Source organism: Phyllobates terribilis, unplaced genomic scaffold, assembly GCF_046119375.1.
Source record: "Phyllobates terribilis strain yellow unplaced genomic scaffold, ASM4611937v1 Scaffold_1__5_contigs__length_1240528914, whole genome shotgun sequence".
Lineage (NCBI taxonomy): Eukaryota > Metazoa > Chordata > Amphibia > Anura > Dendrobatidae > Phyllobates > Phyllobates terribilis.
In genome coordinates this window covers 932,975,743-933,001,205 of record NW_027362761.1, presented here as the reverse complement: position 1 = coordinate 933,001,205, position 25,463 = coordinate 932,975,743, and the positions used below count along the sequence as shown (strand labels likewise).

Below are 25,463 nucleotides of genomic sequence, written 5' to 3'. Positions count from 1 at the left end.
CCTGTATAACTAAGATGACCGGACCTCTTGCCTCTCTCCCTACCTTGATTACCTCCATTAGTGCCTGTGGCAATTGCAGGCCTCTAATGCCTCTCCAATTGAAATATGTGTTATGAAACTTATTTCCTCCCGCCTGGGCGGACTTTCGCCCTTTTTTCTGCCCAATATATATACGAGTGGCCTATCACCCACACTGTTGGCTTAGCATCACCTGTAAAAGAAACAAACCACGTTAGGATAACAAGTCCGGTCTTATGTATCTCGCCAAACACGTAGATCGCCATCTCCCTATCCTCTGAACTTCCGTTTCTGACAGTCCTGCTCTTGCTGCTTCCGTGGCCGCGCCTATGCGGAATGAGTGTGTCCCGTAATCTTTGGGGTGGTTCCCTGCCGATGTTAGGCGTTTATTAAATATAGCTTGAACTGGTATCTTGATAATGGCGTTCCATCAATGTGTGATAGGAAGAAATTACTTTGTGATCTGATGGTTATATGTGTTTGTACTATTGTTACCCGACTCAGTGTACCGTTTGTGGGTTGTAGAAGTACCCAAGTGCCCGTGCCCACTGGAACCGTTTTCGATTTGCGTATGCGTAGACGTATTGCATTTTTGGCTTTGACTACGTCCTGGTGTAATAAGCCTCCACTGGTGGTAATTTTGGTTTGAGGGACTAATTCGCTTTTGCATAGCGCCCCGAAGAAGGCGATCGCAAATGCAGTAGACAGTAGTGTTGCTTCAAATTGTGAGTGTCATGTTAGTGGTGTTAGGGATATGATGTGAGAAATCAGTTTTAGTGACACGGGACGGGACGTCTACACTCCAGACTTGGCTGACCCCTTTTCCACCCTTTTATGGATTGTCTGATGATGAATCTCTTTGTCACATCTCCCCAATTCAGTAGTTGGAAGTAAAATGCTACTCCGGTCAGACACCGCTGCGCTGACACCCCCTGATATGCCCCTCATCATTAGCTGGTGGAGAAATTCTATGCGACTTGTAATCTGGCTTGTTCACATTGGTCAACCCGCCTGCCTGCTACTAGTCGTGTCCACTCTTCCCATGCCTTACCGTATGCTTGCCACGTCGTCGGGGCAACTGACGCTCTGATTATTGGCATCAACTATTCGCCACTAGATCCCTTAGGGAATGTGGGCAACTGTTGCCTGATGGGTGGGCGTTGAGGAGGAGCTCTGTGAAAATCTGCCAATTGAATTGTGATAAAGCGTTAGCAGCAGCGTTAGACCCCTCAGCATCGTGGCTAGCGCGGACCCATACATTGTGTTTTAGGCACAGGAATGCTAGCCGGCGTAGTAGGCCTAGCACTGGGAGAGACGATAATGCCATCTTATTAATGCAGTGCGCTAGGCTGGTGTTTTTTGCTATGAAGCGTATATTTTTGTTAGCCAGGCGCGCGCCCCATATTTCTATTGCTACCACTATTGGGAAGCGTTCCAGGAGTGTCTGTTTTTTTGTCAGCACTTGTTCTGCCCAATACGGGAGCCATAAGCTTGTGCACCATTGGTTATTTAGTATCGCTGCATATCCTTACAGATGGGCTACTCCAATGAGTAACAGACACTGCTACAGGCCCAAAAGGTTTTACTTGGCTAGATGCAGTAAAAAATTGTTATTAAATACAAAGGTGGTGTAGCTTGGTACAGATGGGCTACTCAAATGAGTAACAGACACTGCTACAGGCCCAAAAGTTTTTACTGGGCTAGATGCAGGAAAACATTGTTATTAAATACAAAGGTGGTGTAGCTTGGTACAGATGGGCTACTACAATGAGCAACAGACACTGCTACTATGCCCAAAAGGTTTTACTGGGCTAGATGCAGTAAAAAATTGTTATTAAATACAAAGGTGGTGTAGCTTGGTACAGATGGACTACTACAATGAGTAACAGACACTGCTACAGGCCAAAACGTTTTTACTGGGATAGATGCAGTAAAAAATTGTTATTAAATACAAATGTGGTGTAGCTTGGTACAGATCGGCTACTACAATTAGTACCACACTGCTACATGCCCAAAAGGATTTACTGGGCTAGATGCAGTAAAAAATTGTTATTAAATACAAAGTGGTGTAGCTTGGTACAGATGGGCTACTACAAAGAGTAATAGACACTGCTACAGGCCCAAAAGTATTTACTGGGCTAGATGCAGTAAAAAATTGTTATTAAATACAAAGGTGGTGTAGCTTGTTACAGATTAGCTACTCCAATGAGTAACAGACACTGCTACAGGCCCAAAAGGTTTTACTTGGCTAGATGCAGTAAAAAATTTATATTAAATACAAAGGTGGTGTAGCTTGGTACAGATGGGCTACTACAATGAGTAACAGACACTGCTACTATGACGAAAAGTATTTACTGGGCTAGATGCAGTAAAAAATTGTTATTAAACACAAAGGTGGTGTAGCTTGGTACAGATGGGCTACTACAATGAGTAACAGACACTGGTACAGGCCCAAAAGTATTTAATGGGCTAGATTCAGTAAAAAATTGTTTTTAAATACAAAGGTGGTGTAACTTGGTACAGATGGGCTACTACAATGAGTAACAGACACTGCTACTATGCCCAAAAGGTTTTACTTGGCTAGATGCAGTAAAAAATTGTTATTAACCCCTTAACAACATTAGACGTACTAATACGCGTCTGTGTCCTGGGACTTAAGAGACAGACCCGTATTAGTACGTCATATCTTTAATGCGGGACCGCGACTTAAGTCACAGTGACAGCATTAAAGTTACGGTGCCATCTTACCTCTGGGTAGATGGCGTCATCATCCCGGGGGGTGTCGCCGCCCCCCCGCACCAGCAATCGCTGTAATTGGCTGCTCAAATCTGAACAGCCAATCACAGCATTTCTCACTGTTTCCGGCAATGTGATTGCCCGAAACAGTGATCTGCAGCCTAGGATCGGTGCTCCTAAGAGCACTAATCCTAGGCTGTTGCTAGGACACCCCAGCCCTGGCCCCAGACTGCTATGATCGGTGCGATCGCCGATCACATCGATCATGCACCGATCGTAGCGCTACCGCGCAGTGACAGGGCGGCCATGGGGCAGTGACCGGCTTGTGACCTGCCTGTCACTGCCCCATTACCCCCTGTAATGTGATTCAAGCCCCCAGACTGCTGTGATTGGAGCGATCGATGATGACATCGATCGCTCCAATCAGAGAACCTAAGTACAAGTGACCGGCGGTCACAGGGAAGTGTCACCTCTCTGTGACCCCCTGTGGTGCGTGCTCTGCTCCAGTTATGTCTGATTGGTGCAATCAGTGTCACCAATCAGATGGCTGGGGCACGGCATGCACCACAGGGGGTCACAGAGAGGTGACACCTCCCTGTGACCGCCTGGTCACCTGTATTCAGGAACTCTGATTGGAGCAATCAATGTCATCAATGATTGCTCCAATCAAATTACCTCCATCTGTCACCACCCCATCATCACCCTGTGACCGCTCTGCAGACCCTCACACTTGGTGAGGATTTCTACAGAGTGGTCACATCTGATGTGTCTGTGCTGGGCCTTGTAGTGCCACAGAATATTCTGTGACACCACAAGACCATCTTCTCACCCATTCCAGTCGCTGCTGCTGCTGCTGCTCCTGGATCTTCTGCTCCAGTATCCTGGATCTTCTGCTCCAGCGTCCTGGATCTTCTGCTCCTGACCTGCTGTGGTTCCTGCTCCAGAGCCTGCTGCTGATCCTGCTGCTGATCCTGCTGCTGATCCTGCAGAGAAGACTTTGGTAAGTCTGTTCTCCCCTCATCCACCCCAATCCCCCCTCCCCCCTCTTTTTAACCCCCCTTACCTTTTTTTCTGCGTCCTGCAGCGGTCTCCAGCTCTGGTCCGAGTCTCCAGCTCCGCTCCCAGTCACCAGCTTCGGGCTCCTGGTCACCAGCGCCGGGCTCCTCGTCACCAGCGCCGGGGTCCCGGTCTCCTGCTCCGGGCTCCCGGTCTCCTGCTCCGGTCTCCTGCTCTGGGTCTTCTGTTCCAGTCCTGCTGACCCTTTGGTAAGTCCATCTCTCCTCATCCACCCCAATTCCCCTCTTCCCACCCCCCTGTCTTTTTACCCCTCTTCCCACTCCCCTGTCTTTTTACCCCCCTTCCCACCCCAATCCGCCTCACCCCAGTGTCCCTGTTAATTCTTTTGGTTCTGATCTCCAGCTCCAGTACCGGTCTCCTGCTCCGGGCTCCTAGTCTCCTGCTCCGGGCTCCTGGTCTCCTGCTCTGGGCTCCCGGTCTCCTGCTCCGGGCTCCTGGTCTCCTGCTCCGGGCTCTTGCTCCGGGCTCCTGGTCTCCTGCTCCGGGTTTCCGGTCTCCAGCTCTGGGCTCCCGGTCTCCTGCGCCGGGCTCCCGGTCACCAGCGCCGGGCTCCCGGTCTCCAGCTCGGGGCTCCTGCTCCAGGCTCCTGGTCTCCTGCTCCGGGCTCCTGGTCTCCTGCTCCGGGCTCCTGGTCTCCTGCTCGAGGCTCCCGGTCTCCTGCTCCTGGCTCCTGCTCCGAGCTCCCGGTCACCAGCGCCGGGCTCCTGCCCGGACTACCGGTCCTGAAATAATAACAGAGAGGACTTTGGTAAGTAATCTCTGATCTCCCCTCATCCAACTAAATTCCCCTCTTCCCATTCCCCACACATCTGTGCGCACATCCAGCAGCTGCCGAGTATTGATCGGTGACATAGTTCACCAATCCACACTCGTGCTCGCTGTTTGCACCACATACAGTATTTCCTTTTTCTACACACTCTAAATAAAGTACTGACACACACACTCTCTCAATAAAGTAATGACACACACGCACCACATACACAACAAACAATGTCCTGCTCATCCCAAACTCAGTATTCATCGGAGGAGGCATACGCTTTTCTTGCCTCCAACACTGACAGCGAGGGTGAGGATCCCACATTTCTTTGCTTTTCCGACTCCTCGTCGTCTTCCTCCTTCTCTTCTTCCTCCTCTTCCTCAGGTTCTGCTGGCCCGCCCCGCCGTCGTCACAGGAGAGATGTTCCAGCGCCCCCCACTACTGAGCCTATATGGACTTCGCCCCCCGAAAATTATGAGCCGCTGATTCCTGATTTCGTGGCGGAATCAGGAATCAAGTTTGACACCACTGGCCTCACAGAAATAGACTTTTTCAAAGTCTTGTTCTCTGAGGATTTTATAAACCTCATGGTGGGCCAAACTAATTTATACGCTCATCAATTTTTAGAACAAAACCCATCTTCATCATTTTCTAACTGGTTTCCTGTAGACGCAGTAAAAATGATGAAGTTTTGGGGCCTGGTCCTTCTTAAGGGGATCTTGAAGAAGCCCGAGCTTCGGCAATACTGGAGTGTTGACGTTTTGTATAACACTCCAGTGTTCCGAGTGGTCATGCCACGGACTCGCTTTCAGGCCATCTACAAGTTCTTGCATTACCAAGATAATGCAAGGTGTCCTGCACGCGGTGACCCGAACTTTGATCGTCTTTTCAAAGTTCGGCCGGTCATCGAACACTTCAACAAAAAGTTTGGTGAAGTGTACGTGCCCCAAAGTGACATCTGTGTGGATGAGTCCTTAATTTCTTTTAAGGACTTCCGGCAGTACCTGACCAGTAAGAGGGCAAGGTACGGGATCAAGCTGTATAAACTTTGTGAGAGTACCTCAGGATACACTCACAAGTTTAGAGTTTATGAAGGGAATGACTCCCGGATTGAATTCCCTGAATGCCCCCCTGTTCTGGGAGTGAGTGGGAAAATTGTGTGGGACTTGGTGCACCCACTGCTTGATAAAGGTTATCACCTCTACGTGGATAACTTTTATACAAGGATCCCGATCTTCAAGTCAATCTCTGCGCGACGTACCGCAGCCTGCGGTACTGTCCACAAAAATCAGAAAGGCCTCCCAAAGACGCTAATTGGGCAGCTGCTCAGAAGGGGTGAGAGTAGAGCCCCATGTAGCGACCACCTGTTGATGGTCAAGTACAAGGACAAAAGGGATGTCCTTTTCTTGACCACCATACATGGTGATGGCAGCAACCTCAGCACTGTATGAGGTTCCACTACACAGGTCGCCAAACCAGACTGTGTAGTGGGGTACAACAAGTACATGGGGGGAGTTGATCTCTCTGATCAAGTCCTCCAGCCTTACAGTGCTTTGAGAAAGGCCAGAGTGTGGTACAAGATGCTGGCCGTGCACATTGTACAGATGGCAATGCACAACGCTTTCCTTCTGTCACAATGTGCAGGCCAGACTTCTGCGTCAGATCTTCAGTTTCAGGAAACAGTTATCAAGGCCCTGATATTTGGCAGCGGTGACAGAGCGGGCCCCAGTACTTCTGGATTTGAAGGACCGAGAATTGTACCAGGCCAGCATTTCCCAGGGCAGATCCCTCACAGCGGAAAAAAAGGAAAGTCACAAAAGAGGTGCCGAGTGTGTTATAAAAGTGGAATACGCAAGGACACCATTTATCAATGTGACACCTGCCCTGACAAACCTGGGCTGTGTATGAAAGACTGCTTCAAAAGGTACCATACTTCGATGGACTATTAAATTAATTTCTGACGTATGACAACCTGACGAATACTACACAGCTGACGTAGTGTTCGTCAGGTTGTCATACGTCAGTTGTGTAGTGTTCGCCAGGTTGTCCTACACAACTGAGGTATAAAACTACATTACAAAATTCAAAAATCAACTACCACTACCAAAAAGGGGGCACTTGTTGGGCATTTAACTGTTTAGGCACATCAGGGGCTCTGAGAAGTTGACATGACGCCCGCAGACCATTCCATCAAAGTCTGCGTTCAAAAGCGTCACTCCTTCTCTTCCGAGACCTTACATGTGCCCAAACAGTAGTTTTTTCCAAAACAAGGGGTAGATGCGTACTCAGGAGAAATTGCACAACAACTTATGGGGTGCAGTTTCTCCTGGTACCCTTGTGAAAATATTTTTTTTTTGCATTTTTGTGGAAAAAATGTTTTTTTTTTATTTTCACAAGTCAACATTATGATTTTCTGTGAAGCACCTGGGGGTTCAATGGGCTCAAAACACATCTAGATAAGTTCCATGGGGGGTCTAGTTTCCAAAATGGGGTCAATTGTGGGGGAGCTCCAATGTTTAGACACACAGGGGCTCTCCAAACTTGACATGTTTATAAATTGTTAGGGGACACCATGTTGCGTTTGGAGAGCCCCTGTGTGCCCAAACATTGGAGCTTCCCCACAAGTGACCCCATTTTGGAAACTAGACCCCCCAAGGCATCTATCTAGATGCATAGTGAGCACTTGGAACCCCCAGGTGCTTCACAAATTGATCCATGAAAATGAAAAAGTGTTTTTTTTTTTCAGTTTTTAATTTTTACGAATCAATTTGTAAAGCACCTGGGGGTTCCAAGTGCTCACTATGCATCTAGATTGGTGCCTTGGGGGTTCTAGTTTCCAAAATGGGGTCACTTGTGGGGGAGATCCAATGTTTAGATACACAGGGGCTCTCCAAACGCGACATGGTTCCAATTTGTTAGGGGACACCATGTTGCGTTTGGAGAGCCCCTGTTTATCTAAACATTGGAGCTCCCCCACAAGTGACCGCAAATTGGAAACTAGACCCCCCAAGGCACCTATCTAGATGCATAGTGAGCACTTGGAACCCCTAGGTGCTTCACAAATTGATTCGTAAAAATGGAAAAGTATTTTTTTTTCCACTTTTTCATTATTACGATTCAATTTGTGAAGCACTTGGGTGTTCCAACTTCTCACTATGCATCTAGATAGGTGCCTTGGGGGGTATAGTTTCCAAAATGGGGTCACTTATGGGGGAGCTCCAATGTTTGGGCACACAGGGGCTCTCCAAACGCAACATGGTGTCCCCTAACAATTTGGAACCATGTCATGTTTGGAGAGCCCCTGTGTGTCTAAACATTGGAGCTCCCCAACAATTGACCCCATTTTGGAAACTAGATCCCCCAGTGCACCTATCTAGAAGCATAGTGAGCACTTGGAACCCCGAGGTGCTTCACAAATTGATTCATAAAAATGAAAAAGTGTTTTTTTTTTCACTATTTAATTTTTACGAATCAATTTGTGAAGCACCTAAGGGTTCCAAGTGCTCACTCTGCATCCAGATAGGTGCCTTGCGGGGTCTAGTTTCCAAAATGGGGTCATTTGTGGGGGAGCTCCAATGTTTGGGCACACAGGTGCTCTCCAAACGCAACATGGTGTCCGCTATCAATTTGAGCCGATTTTCCATTCAATTTGTTAGTGGACACCATGTTGCATTTGGAGAGTCCCTGTGTGCCCAAACATTGGAGCTCCCCCACAAGTGACCCCATTTTGGAAACTAGACCCCCCAAGGCACCTATCTAGATGCATAGTGAGCACTTGGAGTCCCCAGGTGCTTCACAAATTGATTCGTAAAAATGAAAAAGGTTTTTTTTTTTCACTTTTTCATTTTCCGAATCAATTTGTGAAGCACCTGGGGGTTCCAAGTGCTCACTATGCATCTAAATAGGTGCCTTGGGGGGTCTAGTTTCCAAAATGGAGTCATTTGTGGGGGAGCTCCAATGTTTGGGCACACAGGGGCTCTCCAAACACAACATGGTATCCACTAACAATTTGGAACCATGTCACGTTTGGAGAGCCCCTGTGTGTCTAAACATTGGAGCTCCCCCTCAATTGACCCCATTTTGGAAACTAGACCCACCAAGGCACCTATCTAGATGCATAGTGAGCACTTGGAACCCCCAGGTGCTTCACAAATTGATTCATAAAAATGAAAAAGTGTTTTTTTTTTCACTATTTCATTTTTACGAATCAATTTGTGAAGCACCTGGGGGTTCCAAGTGCTCACTATCCATCTAGATAGGTGCCTTGGGGGGTCTAGTTTCCAAAATGGGGTCACTTGTGGGGGAGCTCCAATGTTTGGGCACACAGGTGCTCTCCAAACGCAACATGGTGTCCGCTAACAATTTGAGCCGATTTTCCATTCAATTTGTTAGCGGACACCATGTTGCATTTGGAGAGTCCCTGTGTGCCCAAACATTGGAGCTCCACCACAAGTGACCCCATTTTGGAACTAGACCCCCCAATGCACCTTTCTAGATGCATAGTGAGCACTTGGAACCCTTAGGTGCTTCACAAATTGATTCGTAAAAATGAAAAAGTGAAAAAAAAAACACTTTTTCATTTTTACGAATAAATTTGTGAAGCACCTGGGGGTTCCAAGTGCTCACTATGCATCTAGATAGGTGCCTTGGGGGTCTAGTTTCCAAAATGGGGTCACTTATTGGGGAGCTCCAATGTTTAGGCACATCAGGGGCTCTCCAAACGCAACATGGCGTCTGCTAATTATTCAAGCAAATTTTACAATCAAAAAGTCAAATGCCGCTCCTTCCCTTCCGAACCCTGCCGTGCGCCCAAACAGTGCTTTTTCCCCACATATCGGGTATCTCCGTGCCCAGGGGAAATTGCACAACAAATTTTGGGGTCCATTTTTTCTTGTTACCACTGTGAAAATAAAAAAAATTGGGCCTATAGTAAAATTTTTGTGAAAAAAGTTAAATGTTCATTTTTTTCTTCCACATTCCAAAAATTCCTGTGAAGCACCTGAAGGGTTAATAAAGTTCTTGAATGTGGTTTTGAGCACCTTGAGGGGTGCAGTTTTTAGAATGTTGCCACTTTTGGGTATTTTCTGTCATAAACACCTCTCAAAGTGACTTCAAATGTCATGTGGTCCCTAAAAAAATGGTTTTGTAAATTTTGTTGGAAAAATGAGAAATTGCTGGTCAACTTTTAACCCTTTTAGCTCCCTAATAAAATAAAATTTTGGTTCCAAAATTGTGCTGATATAAAGTAGACATGTGGGAAATGTTATTTATTAACTATTTTGTGCGACATATCTCTCTGATTTAAGGGCATAAAAATTAAAAGTTTGAAAATTGCAAAATTTTCACCAAATTTCCATTTTTTTCACAAATAAACGCAAGTGATATCAAAGAAATTTTACCACAATCATGAAGTACAATATGTCACGAAAAAACAATCTCAGAATCAGGGGGATCTGTTGAAGCGTTCCAGAGTAATTACCTCATAAAATGACAGTGGTCAGAATTGTAAAAATTGGCCTGGTCATTAACGTGCAAACCACCTTCGGGGGTTAAGGGGTTAAATACAAAGGTGGTGTAGCTTGGTACAAATGGGCCACTACAATGAGTAACAGACACTGCTACAGGTTCAAAAGTATTTACTGGGCTAGATGCAGTAAAAAATTGTTTTTAAATACAAAGGTGGTGTAGCTTGGTACAGATGGGCTACTACAATGAGTAACAGACACTGCTACAGGCCCAAAAGTATTTACTGGGCTAGACGCAGTAAAAAATTGTTATTAAATACAAAGGTGCTGTAGCTTGGTACAGATGGGCTACTACAATGAGTAACAGACACTGCTACAGGCCCAAAAGTATTTACTGGGCTAGATGCAGTAAAAAAAAATTTTAAATACAAATTTGGTGTAGCTTGGTACAGATGGGCTACTACAATGAGTAACAGACACTGCTACTATGCCCAAAATGTTTTTGCTTGGCTAGGTGCAATAAAAAATTGGTTTTAGATACACAGGTGGCGTAGTTTGCAACACAGATAGGCTACTCCACTGATTAACACACACTGCTAGAGGCCCAAAAGGATTGGCTTAGCTAGATTTAGCCAAATGCTCTGAAAACACTTGCACAGCACTGGCACAGACCTGCCTGGCAAAAAGTGCTAGGAACTGCTGTAACCTAGCCCTCAAAAGGGCTGCAATTACAACTAGTCCCTACTCCCTATATCTATCTGTCTATTTAAGAGCAAAGTCGCTTGTAATTCACACAGTTACAAAGTATAGCGCCCACAGCAGCAGCGGTACCGTCTTACACTCAGCTGCAGCAGTGAGAAAATGGTGGCGATGGGGAAAATGACTGGGTCTTATAGGGCAAGGACATGTGACATACACAGGCAATGACACATGCCCTTGCTTGTGTGAAAAAAAAGCACTTTGCTGCGTGTGTGTGCTGCTTATAGGCTGACAGACTGCACCTCCCCACTGTAAATGCAGGATAGAAAAAAAAATGGAGATCGGCATTATTTCTGCAGAGATCCATCCCCTGCCCCTACCCCCACCCACTCTACACTGAAACTGTCTATTAACATTGATTAACAGTATTACTGTGAAAAAATCCAGTTACTATTTCGGTGCACGAACAGTTATCGAACATAACCTCGAACTGCCGGATTTTTTGCAAATCGTTCGGGTTCGTCAAACGGCTCGAACCCCGCCCAAAACAGCTCGAATTTGAGATTGGCGAACAGTTCGAGTCAAACACCGCTCATCTCTACTCAGAACCTAGACTTCCTGCAAGAAGGTCTAGAAAAAGGTCTTAGACCTACCACCCTCAAGGTTCAGGTAGCAGCATTAAGTTCACATTTTGACCAGAATCTGACTGACCATAGCTGGGTAAAAAGATTCATGACTGCGGCTACCCATCTTTGTTCTAGATTGATCAACCTAGTCTCCTCCATGGACCTTAATATTGTCCTTAAAGATCTGAAACTACCACCATTTGAATGCTTATCCTCAGTAGAACCAAACAAACTATCTTAGAAAACAGACTTCCTGGTAGTGATCACTACTAGTGATGAGCGAACCTGTTCGCCACTACTCGGTACTCGGCTATGTGCTCGGCAAGTATTTCCGGGTTGCTTGGGCAGGAACTTGGGTCCCTGCCCTGCATGTTTGGTGCTCTTTAGAGAGCCAATGTACATGCAGGGATTGATTGCCACGCACCATAATACCATAGTCATGTTGGTTGTGGGCATTACAGTGATTGGTTGGCCGCACAGCGTCATCAGGTCTATATAAGACCTGGCACCGCTATGCTAGTCACAGTATACCCCGGAAACAGGCAGAGTAGGGAGAGCTGCTGCTGAGTCAGGGAGAGATTTGCTTGTTTATAGATAGTATAGGTATTCCACAACATATATATATATATATATATATATATATCCATCTCAACTAACAGTCCTTCTGAGGACTAATCCAGCTCCATATATTCAGTGGTGATAGCAGGAGTTAGGCAGGCAGGCAGTGCATGTGGCAGACTGCAATGCATATAGCACAAGAGGGTCCATTGAACATTCTGTCTGCTGCTGCTGTTCTTACAGATATTTGTAGACATAACCCCAGATATCAGGGGCCAGGGCAATTTTTTTTCATCTTACTCCTGGTTATTTGCTTAAAAACCAAGGCAGGCAGAGTATGTAACAGACTGCAGTGCATGATACAGCAAAAGAGGGTCCATTGCATGTTCAACTTCTGACTGATCCTGTTGTGAAAAATATTTGTAGACATATCCCCAGGTATTAGGGACCAGGGCATTTTTTTTTTTATCTTAATCCTGGTTACATGCTTAAAAACCAAGGCAGGGTATGTGACAGACTGCGGTGCATGATACAGCACAAGAGGGTCCATTGCATGTTCAACTTCTGACTGATCCTGCTATGACAAATATTTGTAGACATACAGTACAGACCAAAAGTTTGGACACACCTTCTCATTTAAAGATTTTTCTGTATTTTCATAACTATGAAAATTGTACATTCACACTGAAGGCATCAAAACTATGAATTAACACATGTGGAATTATATACTTAACAAAAAAGTGTGAAACAACTGAAAATATGTCTTATATTCTAGGTTCTTCAAAGTAGCCACCTTTTGCTTTGATGACTGCTTTGCACACTCTTGGCATTGTCTTTATGAGCTTCAAGAGGTAGTCACCGGAAATGGTCTTCCAACAATCTTCAAGGAGTTCCCAGAGATGCTTAGCACTTGTAGGCCCTTTTGCCTTCACTCTGCGGTCCAGCTCACCCCAAACCATTTCGATTGGGTTCAGGTCTGGTGACTGTGGAGGCCAGGTCATCTGGCGTAGCACCCCATCACTCTCCTTCTTGGTCAAATAGCCCTTACACAGCCTGGAGGTGTGTTTGTGGTCATTGTCCTGTTGAAAAATAAATGATGGTCCAACTAAACGCAAACCGGATGGAATAGCATGCCACTGCAAGATGCTGTGGTAGCCATGCTGGTTCAGTATGCCTTCAATTTTGAATAAATTCCCAACAGTGTCACCAGCAAAGCACCGCCACACCATCACATCTCCTCCTCCATGCTTCACGGTGGGAACCAGGCATGTAGAGTCCATCCGTTCACCTTTTCTGCGTCGCACAAAGACACGGTGGTTGGAACCAAAGATCTCAAATTTGGACTCATCAGACCAAAGCACAGATTTCCACTGGTCTAATGTCCATTCCTTGTGTTCTTTAGCCCAAACAAGTCTCTTCTGCTTGTTGCCTATCCTTAGTAGTGGTTTCCTAGCAGCTATTTTACCATGAAGACCTGCCGCACAAAGTCTCCTCTTAACAGTTGTTGAAGAGATGTGTCTGCTGCTAGAACTCTGTGTGGCATTGACCTGGTCTCTAATCTGAGCTGCTGTTAACCTGCGATTTCTGAGGCTGGTGACTCGGATAAACTTATCCTCAGAAGCAGAGGTGACTCTTGGTCTTCCTTTCCTGGGGCGGTCCTCATGTGAGCCAGTTTCTTTGTAGCGCTTGATGGTTTTTGCAACTGCACTAGGGGACACTTTCAAAGTTTTCCCAATTTTTCGAACTGACTGACCTTCATTTCTTAAAATAATGATGGCTACTCGTTTTTCTTTACTTAGAATTTGTATTATGGCAAGAAAAAAGCAGCTAACAGTCTATTCAGTAGGACTATCAGCTGTGTATCCACCAGACTTCTGCACAACATAGCTGATGGTCCCAACCCCATTTATAAGGCAAGAAATCCCACTTATTTAACCTGACAGGACACACATGTGAAGTGAAAACCATTTCCGGTGACTACCTCTTGAAGCTCATCAAGAGAATGCCAAGAGTGTGCAAAGCAGTCATCAAAGCAAAAGGTGTCTACTTTGAAGAACCTAGAATAGAAGACATATTTTCAGTTGTTTCACACTTTTTTGTTAAGTATATAATTCCACATGTGTTAATTCATAGTTTTGATGCCTTCAGTGTGAATGTACAATTTTCATAGTCATGAAAATACAAAAAAATCTTTAAATAAGAAGGTGTGTCCAAACTTTTGGTCTGTACTGTAGCTCCAGGTATTAGAGGCCAGGGCCAATTTTTTTTTTATCTTAATCCTGGTTATATGCTTAAAAACCATGGTAGGCAAGGTATGTGACAGACTGCAGTGCATGATACAGCACAAGAGGGTCCATTGAATGTTCAACTTCTGACTGATCCCGCTGTCACAAATATTTGTAGACATAGCCCCATATATCATGGGCCAGGGCTAATTTTTTTATCTTAATCCTGGTTATTTGCCTAAAAAAGCAATCCAGAGTATGCAATTTTTCTGCTCCATTTGCTTGTTAGCACTGCAGAATGCAGCCAGATATTTTCCATAGTACAGCGATAAAAATCCAGAAATTTGTAGTGAACATGGAAAATATTTGCCTCCATTTCCATTTTGTTGCAGTGTGTCAGTGAAGCTACCCACACGAGGTTGCTGTGAAGAATAGTATTGGAAAACTACAGGCCCACATTTTAAAACCATGTTTCTCCATCAGACATATAACTGGGTTCCAAAATCAGCCATTTATAGTGAACGTGGAAAATATTGTCCTCCATTTATAGATTGTAGCAGTGTGTCAGTGTACACCATTTTACAGCTCCATGTTATGGATCCAGGTGGTGGAACCTCTGTACTGAGATGCAAGGAGGGACCAGAGGGGCGTAACTAAGTGCACACTCGGACCGACCCTGGCCACACGGCGGCTTAGTCGACTCCGTAAACCAAGGAGGGACCGGGAAGGTGAACCAGGTGCCACTCTGGGACCGACCATGTGTGAGAGCAGGAGACTCCCATGGGTCAGGTGGCTGAGTCAGACAGGTACAGTGGATGAGCACGGCAGGTAGCCTGACGGGTGATCCGGGTAGGCAAGCAGGCGGGCACAGCAAGTAACCTGACAGGTGATATGGGTAGGCAAGCCGGTGGGCACGGCAGGTAGACAGGCTGGCGGCACGGCTGATAGACTGGAAGGCGGGCACGACTGATAAACAGGCCGGCGGGCACAGCTGATAGACAGGAAGGTGGGCACGGCTGATAGGCTGGCAGGCACGGCTGATAGACAGGCTGGCAGGCACTGTTGTTACACAGGCTGGCATGGCTGATAGACGGGCAGGTGAGCACAGCTGATAGACAGACTGGCAGGCACTGGAACCTGAGGGCTGAGGAGAGTGTTAGCACGCAAACAACAATCTTGCACAGGCACCTCCATTTTGGAGGAGGTGTTTTAAATAGGAGTGGTCCTCCGGCCATTGTCCGGGGACTCTTTAGGACAGCGTGCGCAGCCCCTTTAAGAGGGAGGGAGAGTGCGCATGCCCTAAGCACAGTGCCCGGGAAGCTGAGCGCGGTGTGTGCAACAGCAACAGGCGAGCTGGAGGACGCCGGACCGGGACCGCGGCGGTGAGGGGAACGGCATCTCTTCTCGGCAGGAGGCAGAGACGCCGACGCTACATTACCCCCACTTTATGTCCCCTCTTCTTTAGGCCCACAAGAAATTTTTCTAGAAGACGAGGGGCATGAATGTTCTCCCTGGGCTCCCAAGACCTCTCCTCAGGACCAAACCCCTTCCAATCCACAAGAAAGAATGTCTTTCCTCTTACCGTCTTGATGGCCAAAATGTTTTCTACCTCAAAGACGTCCTCAGCGATGACTGGAGCTGGAGTGGTACCTGGATCGTCAGAGAAAGAATTAAGGACAACCGGTTTGAGGAGAGACACGTGAATGGAGTTGGGATCCGTAAGGAGGTCGGGAGTTTCATCTTGTAAGCAACCCTCCACCGGGAGGGGTCCGCTGGAATGCTCGACTTTCCCATAGACTTACATTGGGCTCATTGCTCGGACCAAGCACTCAAGCACTCCAATTAGCTTGACCCGAGCAACGAGTACCCGAGAATTTTAGTGCTCAGTCATCTCTAATCACTACAGCTAAGAGAGTGGGTGAACTTCAGGTTCTCTCAATCAATGAACCATATTTGAGAGTCCTGGATGACAGACTTGTTCTTCGACTTGGTCCATCCTTCCTGCTCAAGGTGGTCTTAGAGTTCCACAGATCACAGGAGATAATTTTCCCCTCCTTCTGGCAAAATACAGCAAATATGAAAGAGGAAGAATTCCATTACCTGAATGTAAAACGAGTTGTCCTTCATTACCTCCAAAAAACAAAACTTTGGAGGAGGGATCAGAATTTGTTTATCCAGCTGTATGGCCAGAATAAAGGAAAGAAAACATCAACCTGCAGTAACCACTGCTCCACCACACTGCTGCACTACCAGCTCTATCCTCACCTATTGTATCCTCACCCATCCCTTGTAGACTGTGAGCCATCTCAGGCAGGGTCCTCGCTCCTCCTGTACCAGTCGCCGTCATGTTTTGTTCAATATAATTGTAATTGTTTTTGTATGTATACCCCCTTTCACATATAAAGCGCCATGGAATAAATGGCGCTATAATAATAATTAATAATAATAAAAAGCACTATTGCCAATTGGATCAAAAAAGAGATTATCGAGACATATCAAAACCAGAACCTCTCGCCTCCAGAAAAATGTATGGCTCACTTCACTAGGGTGGTGTCGGTCTCCTAGACAGAGAAAGCACTTCCATTGAGTAGATCTGCAGAGCTGCTACCTGATCCTCGGTCCATTCGTTCTCCAAATAGTGTAGGATAAACATAATGTCTATTAAAGATTGGGCCTTTGGGAGAAAAGTTCTCCAAGCTATTGTCCCTCCCTAAGATTTGTCATTGGTACTCCTCCTGTGGTCCTGTCATGGAGGGTTATTGGAGAAAATTGAAATAGTCTTACTGTTAAGTCAGTTTCTAATAACTCTCCACAACAGCATGGGTAATTCCCTCCCCTTGCTTAATCATTTCTTGCATTACTTTTGTGTTACTACTTTAAATCATAGATCCATAAATTCACAGTCATACTAACTGCTGTTCAGCGCCTAAATATAACTTGAGCCTTTGGATTATTATTCATAGTATGAGTCTACCACTCCAATTTTCCATGTGCTTCTAAGTTTCATTATTACACCACAATCAAATGTAGGCCTTTTTCTATCCCTATCTGTGTGCTCTATGCCCCAATCCCTAGCCTGAAATCTTCAACATTGTATGAAATGGCGTTTTCCTTTTTTTTTTTTTGAGGCTCTTGAAAATGGAAAAATTTAATCGAAAATTTTGTGAGGACCTGCAAATTCGAGATAATTCAACTCAGAATTAACATGCATCATCTTCTCATCTCTAGGCACATGAAAACATTCTGATACGCTAGTATACCCTAATATAGTATACCCTAGTATAAAGATATGTGTACCTTGGTATAAAGAAGAAACAAAGTTGTAATGCATACAATAGTTATTTTTTGGTTTTATTTCAATTATATTCATTTGATTTTTTATTTTAATTAAAAATAGGTTGAAAAAATAAAAGAGCCCAAATTTCAGTCTCTCCTGACAAAAATAGTCTTTGTACATGAGAAATATTATTTCTTACTAATTAGCTTTTTCATTTTCATTACTAAATATGCTAAGTAAACTAGAAAGCAAATTGTAATAGTATATTTAGCCATAACTGTAAACTATATTTAATCTAAAATATCTACTTGTAAAATTATCCTCAATCAAATTAATCTTAAGTAGTGTTGCACTACTTTATATTACCCTCTGGACAAAAGCTTAAAAGAAAAGTTCCTTAATGAGGAAAGTTCTTCATATACACTTATATCAAAATGAAAATCTCCACATGCTTCAGTAAGGCTCCCCAATTATAAACATAAAATTCGGATGAACTAAATATGTATTTTTATCAAATGCTCAACATAAGTGATGTCTACTATGCAAATGTGCTTTAAATTAACGTATTTCATCTCCTGCATCAATTGTCACTTAATATTGGTAGTAGTAAAGGATTAGACATGTTTTTCATTTTTTTTTTACATATGTAAATTATATTATGTCCCTAGGATGGAAAAATATAAGGAGTTGAATGACAATTCTAGAATCTTGATTTTAAATAATTGGTCAGGATAATAGTTATGTCTCATGTTCATTTATATTCCAAGGTGGGAAATAACCTTTAATCATTTGAGAGACAACTACATTAAACTCGTGTGCCACACTTTATTTATCAAATGTTAGTTTTTAAAGCATAATATCTAATTTGTAATAATATAAACCATTTCTTGGCATAGTTTTAAACTTTCTAGATTACATGGGAATTTAAGCTGAATAACCTGTTTGGAGGAAACTTATTAAATGCTATTTAAAATATATAAACCCTCATTGCCATAGAGCAGTTTTCATCAATAATTTTTATTGTTATTTTTACTTACAAGAAAAAAATATAGTATGAATCATAAATTTAACTCCACAGGCTTTGGAATTTGGAAATAAAACCTAATGTAAAAATCAGATCCAGCTGTTTAATCACATAAAAATTTGTCTATTCAGGGCCTTGACGACCAAATAATATTTGCCCTTATCAATCTATCATAGTTGCTTTATAAGGTGACAAAACATTTATTTTTAAAAAGGACCTTTTAATACATCTTTCAATAGTTTGATTGTTCTCACAGTGTTTGAGTAATGTAAAGGGGTTTTTACTCACTCAGCCACTTTCAAGGTAGTGACAGGAGTCAGTTTCTTTAAAAATGTCCAAGGTGGGTTTATTCGGACTTCATAAACTGCATTCTCCAGGAAAATGAAACACAGCCTTGTCCGGCACAAAGTAACAAAACAGGAAAAAAAAAGTCTATACAGTTCTGGGGGTTCACCCGTTACCAGTCAGTGTACTGTAGCAGAGACACGCTGGAGGTCTCCACACCTCCAGCCACAGACACTGAATGATACACTTGGTCTCCATTTTATACACAGGCCCTGGGGTGGGGATATGTGAGCAGCCAATTCCACCCAACTCTTATGACTGCTCATAAAAACTGGCCCTGACACGCACTATTAACCCTTTCAGCACTAAACATGCTGGAGCATGCTTTCCCGGTATTACATCACCGAAGCTACCAACCTGGGTGATACATATCTCCCGTCAAAGACCTGTCCGGTGGCCATCTTACAGTGGGTTTCCTCTGGGTACTCTGGTTTCCTCCTGCACTCAAAAGACATACTGGTAAGTAATGTAGATTATGAGCCCCAAAGGGGACAGTGATAATGATGTCTATAAAGCACTGTGGCATTTGATAAGTGGGTAAAATAAATATAGAAACATGAATGAGGGACTTGCAGACATCTATATTTTATTCTGAAATTCTGGTTTAGTTATATCTGACTCAAAGTGCAGGGTAGCAACACATGACATAGCAAGTACAATGGTGATGTAGCTAAATGCTAAGGGATGGTGAAACACATGGCGACCAACAACATAAAGCGATCACCATGAAACTCTATACATCAGAATTAATATGCTTCAAATATAAAACTCAACAGTGCACCCCTGGGCAGGACAGCATCATTCAAGAAAATAGAGAAAAGCCAATGCAAATCAGAAGTAATCAGAAAAAAGATGACAGAAAAGGGGGAGAACCCATGTGGGATCTAAATCACTGATGTAGTCCATGATTAAAAGGGCTACCTGATTTCCAAAGAATGATTTACCATCGGAGCTTGGAATATAAAAGAAATAAACATGTGAAGGCTGTACATCATGAAAAGGATAATGGAATGAAAAGGTGTGGACCAGGTGGGAGCCAGTGAACTGCATTTGTTTGGATGTGAGAACTTCAGCTCAGATGGCTACACCATTTATTACTCAGAAAACAAGACAGGAAGGAGAAAGGAAGTTGCCACTGTGGTCAATAAAAGGATTGCAGTGTGCTTACTTAGCTTCCAGTACATTAACACTAGAACTACTGATGGAGTCATTTTGACTCCATTCGTTTTTTATTTCTCTTCTGTGACTACATTTTTCAGAATTCCGGCTTGAAACTCGGTGACTTTTCCTCAAATATGATGTGAAAAAAGATTTTGTGAGAATAAATAATTTTGGTGAAAAATTTGCGCGTTTTTTTCAAAATTTACCAAGAACTACTGAAGGGAGTCATTTTGACTCCCTACTATATTTTGAGGTCCTTTTGTCACTAAATGTTGCTATAAAGTTTTGTGCATAATTTTTTCACTCTGTCTTATTTACCCTGATGTTCATATAGATGTAGTTCAATTTACATGTCAACTCTTCACATTTTCCTTGTGTTTTACCTGCTTGTATTACTGTGTAATGCTGAACAAAATAGCTTGTTTACTCTAGGCTCTTATCTTATGCTAATGAAGGGTGGTGTTTTTCTAAGGTCCTAGCAGGAGACAGTATTCTGGATAGTAACTTTACTTTCAGTTCAGCTGAAGAGACAAAGAGAACAGATGCAGACATTCGAGCTCTGAAGACTCATACAGGTATGAATTGTTATGAAATAGTTTAGCTGTCTGTCAACTGATTCAGCCCACCTACTTTTGAAGGTGGCAGAACAGTTATTATTTCTTTTAGTTTTCATTTCATTTCTATTTTTCAGCAGGGAACTATATAGAATTATGGAATTTGTGAGGAATATGGAGAGAAGACGTTTGATAAAGCCTCAGGATATTCTGGCTACTTTGCAATCCATACCGGAGGATGAATCGGAATCCGAATTGCAGGAACATGTATTTGATTCTGACAGTGATGAAGATTTCATTCCTCAGAACATATCAAGTGAATCTGAAGACTCAGAAGGAACAAATCCAGAAGGTAAGTAGTTATGTGTATTTATTTGTTCTTCCACACACTGAGTTAGGGCCTGTGCACACTAGCAGAATTCTGGCTGAATAGCCATCTGGATATTCTTGCCGCAATACAGGCCGTACCTGCCCGCTCATGCCTGAAGCTCCGCTCCGAACCCCGGGCTGGAGCCGCTGTCAGGGACAGAGCAGCGCTTGCTTACGCGCGAGCACGGCTCCGTCCCAGACAGCGGCTCCAGCCCGGGGTTCGGAGCGGAGCTTCAGGTATGAAACTCCGCTCTGTACCTGAGCGGGCAGGTACGGGCCGGATTGTGGTGAGAATATCCGGTCGGATATTCCGCCGCTAATCCAGCCAGTGTGCACGGACCCTTACAAAACAAAAATTCTAAATATTCATCAACTTTTTTACAGATATTCCAAGCACATCAACTGGGGATCGGGCTCATGCAGTTATGTTGCCTCGTGACCATCCTCCTGGTCGTGGACAGAAAAAATCAGCAAAACGTCCCAGAAATGAAAGAACAACAGATAACGATGGCGGCGAAGGTAATGCAACAACAAACACCAGAGAAGGTGAATCTGAAGGAATACTAGTTTCAGCGGATGGTATTCAATGGAAACCTGTTGAAATTGGAGAACACTTGCCTGGTAGGCGTGACAGCCAAAATATTCTTCGAGAAGCACCTGGCCCTACAGGATACGCCAGAAGAAATATCATTATCGATAGTCCTTTGAGCGCATGGCGTTTATTTTTTGATTCATATATATTGACACATATAAAGAACTGTACGCTTGCAGAAGCATGCAGGAACAATAATTTACAGTTTACTCTATCTGATGAGGAGCTAGATGCATTCATTGCGATATTCTATGCTCGTGGAATATCTGGCACGAACATTCACTCGATTAGCAGTATTTGGTGTAATGACTGGGGAATACCGTTTTGCAAAGCGACAATGTCTAGGGACCGCTTTGTTGAAATTATGAGGTTTCTCAGATTTTATGAGAAATCTACTCGATCGGAGAGACTGCAAACGGACAAGTTTGCTCTATTTTCTACTGTGTGGGACAGGTTTATTGAAAATTGTATTGCGTGTTACAAACCTGGCCCATACATAACGGTGGATGAGCAACTTTTCCCAAGCAAAACTAGGTGTCCATTCACGCAGTACATGCCTTCCAAACCAGATAAATATGGCCACAAATATTGGCTAGCTGTTGATAAGAGGAGCAAATATCTGGCAAATGGCTTCCCTTATCTAGGCAAAGATGACACACGTCGTGCTGAGGACCGTTTAGCTGACCATGTGGTAATGAAGTTATTGGACCCGTTTTTGAAAAAAGGTCGCAATGTTACAACCGATAATTATTTTACTTCAGTAAAATTAGCTAAACAGCTAAAAAGCAAAGGAACAACCATCGTGGGAACACTGAACAAGATAAGGCGAGAAGTGCCTAAAGAAATAAAATCCATGAAAGAGGAATTGTACAACACTAAAGTGTTTAGAAATGAAGACAATTTTACACTTACAGTATATCAAGGAAAGCCCAACAAAAATGTTGTCATTTTGAGTTCCGTCCATCCAGATGTTGTTGTTGCGTCTGATTCCGGTAAAAAAACTCCAGAAACGGTAAAGTTTTACAATGAAACAAAATATGGAGTAGATGTAGTGGATCAGATGGCACGAAAATATACCACACGAACATGCACAAGGAGATGGCCTGTTCATGCATTTGAAAATGCCTTAGACTTTGCGGGTATAAATGCATGGATAATATTCAAGGAGATTACCCACCAAAAAATGTCACGCAAGGCATTTTTGCAAACGCTTGTGAGAGAGTTGAGTGGTCCTTATGTCACAGATAGGGAAAAGGGTTCCACGTCCCAAGTTTCTACATGCTCAGAAGTGATGGTTCAAACAAAAAATTTGCCAGATCAAAGAAAAGTGCAAGAAAAATAGATCTGTCGGAAATTGTAAGACTTGTGGTAAGTCTTTGTGTGGGCAATGTACTGCCATAAATCAAAGGCAATGCCTAAAATGCGAAACACCAAATGTTTAGAAGGTGAATTCTGCGCCATATTTTCATTTTTATGCTCCTCCACCTACATTTTCTCTGCTTTTTGTTCTTCAGTTGTTGTTTATATGTGTGCACTTGAATAAAAAAAAATGTTTGAAAAACGTCTATTATAATTATTGTTATTTTCTGTAGAAAAATAAGAAAAGCAGAAAAAAAACAATCAAAAGCATTACTGTTGGATCTCACAATAATAATACATTACAAAAAATATAATTATTAATAAATAACCACAAATGAAACTCTAAAAATAAACGAAAACAAGCAAGGAGTCAAAATGACTCCTTTCAGTAGTTCTAGGCGGGGTCACGAGTCCAGTAGTCCTAGTGTTAATGATTGGGTCATAACAATCTGCATCAGAGAGAAACTTCTGAATGTGCCCCTATGCACCAACAGCAGACATGTCAAAGAAGGATATTGTTGACTTCTACTCTGAGGTACTATTTCCACTAAACAGAACCCAAAGAAAGGACATAATCTTTCTTAGACTGTGGTTAGACTTGAAAATTGCATTCACAAGAGGAAACCATCAAACTTGAACGAGTTGGAGCAGTTTTGCCTTGAGGAATGGGTGAAAATCCAGCGGCAAGATGTGGAAAGCTCATAGAGACATATCCAAAGCGACTTGCAGCTATAATTGCAGCAAAAGGAGGCTCTACAAAGTACTGACTTTAAGGGGGTGAATAGTTATGCACACTGAAGTTTACCGTTAGTTTCTCCTATTTGTTGTTTGCTTCACAAGAAAAAGAAAACCAAATGTTCACAGTTGTAGGCATGTTCTTTACAAGAACTGATGCAAGCCCACCTAAAAAACAGCGAAATTTCCAAAATTCCAGGTTATGAGATAGCTAATTCCGAAAAATGCCAATATGGGTGAATACTTTCGCAAGCCACTGTACATCCTCTGCAAGTAGTGATGACTGAGACCTAAAATGCTTTGTACTCGAATTGAACAAGTCGGACACTCGGACAGGCTCGGCTTAAGTAATTTTTCCTGATGACCCTACCCAGAGGCTGGGGGCAGAAAAATCTCTAAAATTGATGGAAACAGCACTCAAATGGAATGGGAACAGAATGGGAAAACGCCTGGACACACCCCTCAACTCTCAGGTCACTGCTGGGAACAATGATGTCAGAGTATTACGCAACTTTTATGGACTGATAATAAAACATACAAAATTGAAGATAAAATTTATTTTACAGGATAAAAGTTAGGAAACTTTCTTCCGCGTATAGTGTCTTGTATATGTGGCAAAAAAAAAAAAGCCTCCTCCACCCCTTAATAGCTGGGCCATCACTCACCATATTTCCCCATTGCCTACAATATATGACATAGTATAGGGGGAAAGAAATAAAACTACAACCACTGGTAGTTATCAGTAAATGTAATTTTAACATTTTATGACCTTATTTGGGCATGTGGTGTGTGTGACATGGTAAGACACATCCTGTTAAATTTATGATGGAGGGACTCTGAAACTCGCAAAGCCTATACGAACAATACAAGAACTGCCAAAAATTAGAAGAAAGAAGAACTTCAATACACCCTGTATTTAACATACACATTCTGTTAATATTGTTAGGTTGTGGGACTTCTAGACTCATAAAGCCTACGCACTACGCAGTGCAAGGACTGCCAAAAATTAGAAGGAGAGACTGCAATACACCCTGGAAGACAAAAATTTTGAACAAGTTCAGCATGATGAACTTCTAAAAATTTGGAGAGAATGACGCATAATGACCCTCTAAAAATTTGGATAGAGTGAGACATAATGACATTCTAAAAATTTGGAGAGAGTGATGCATAATGACTATTTAAAAATTTGGAGAAAGTGACACATAATGACCCTTTAAAAATTTAGAGAAAGTGATGCATAATGGCCCTCTAAAAATTTGGAGAGATTGACGCATAATGGCCCTCTAAAAATTTGGAGAGAGTGACTTATAATTACCGCCTAAAAATTTTGAGTTAGGGTTGCTTGTTGACCCTATGAAGATTTTGAGTAAGGGCCGCCTGTACACCCTATAAAGATTTTGAATAAGGGCAGCCTGATAACCCTACATTTGAATTGGCTTTGTCTTCTGCTGATGTCATCCGGTGGGGTTGAAAAATCTGGGCCAATCTAGGCCTTGTTAATTTTGAGTAAGGGCTACATGATGACCCTACAAAGATTTTAAGTGAGGGCCGCCTGTTGACCCTATAAAGGTTTTGAGAGAGGGCTGCCTGATGACCCTACATTTGCATTGGCTATATGTTCCGCTGATGTTAACCTGTGGGGTTGAGAAGTCTGGGCCAATCCAGGCTTTGTTCATTTTGAATGAGAGCCGCATTAGGACCCTAAAAAGATTTTGAGTGAGGGCAGCCTGTGGACCCAATAAATATTTTGCGTGAGGACCACCTATTGACCCTATAAAGATTTTGAGTGAGGGTCGCCTGATGACCCTATAAAGATTTTGAGTGAAGGCGGCCTGATGACCCTGTTGATATCATGCAGGAGGAGGATAAGAAGAAACGTTGAACTA

General features: G+C 43.4%; 1 protein-coding gene across 1 annotated transcript in view; it reads left to right on the top strand.

Annotated features, from left to right (window-relative positions):
• The window catches only part of LOC141161776 (uncharacterized), a 30,973-nt gene extending 8,148 nt beyond the window's left edge, over positions 1-22,825 (top strand). Inside the window, exons 4-5 of the mRNA XM_073647154.1 lie at positions 20,660-20,874; positions 21,276-22,825. Of these exons, the coding sequence (XP_073503255.1) occupies positions 20,660-20,874; positions 21,276-22,825 (1,765 nt within the window). The remainder of the gene's footprint in view (positions 1-20,659; positions 20,875-21,275) is intronic.
• The last annotated feature ends 2,638 nt before the right edge of the window (positions 22,826-25,463 follow it).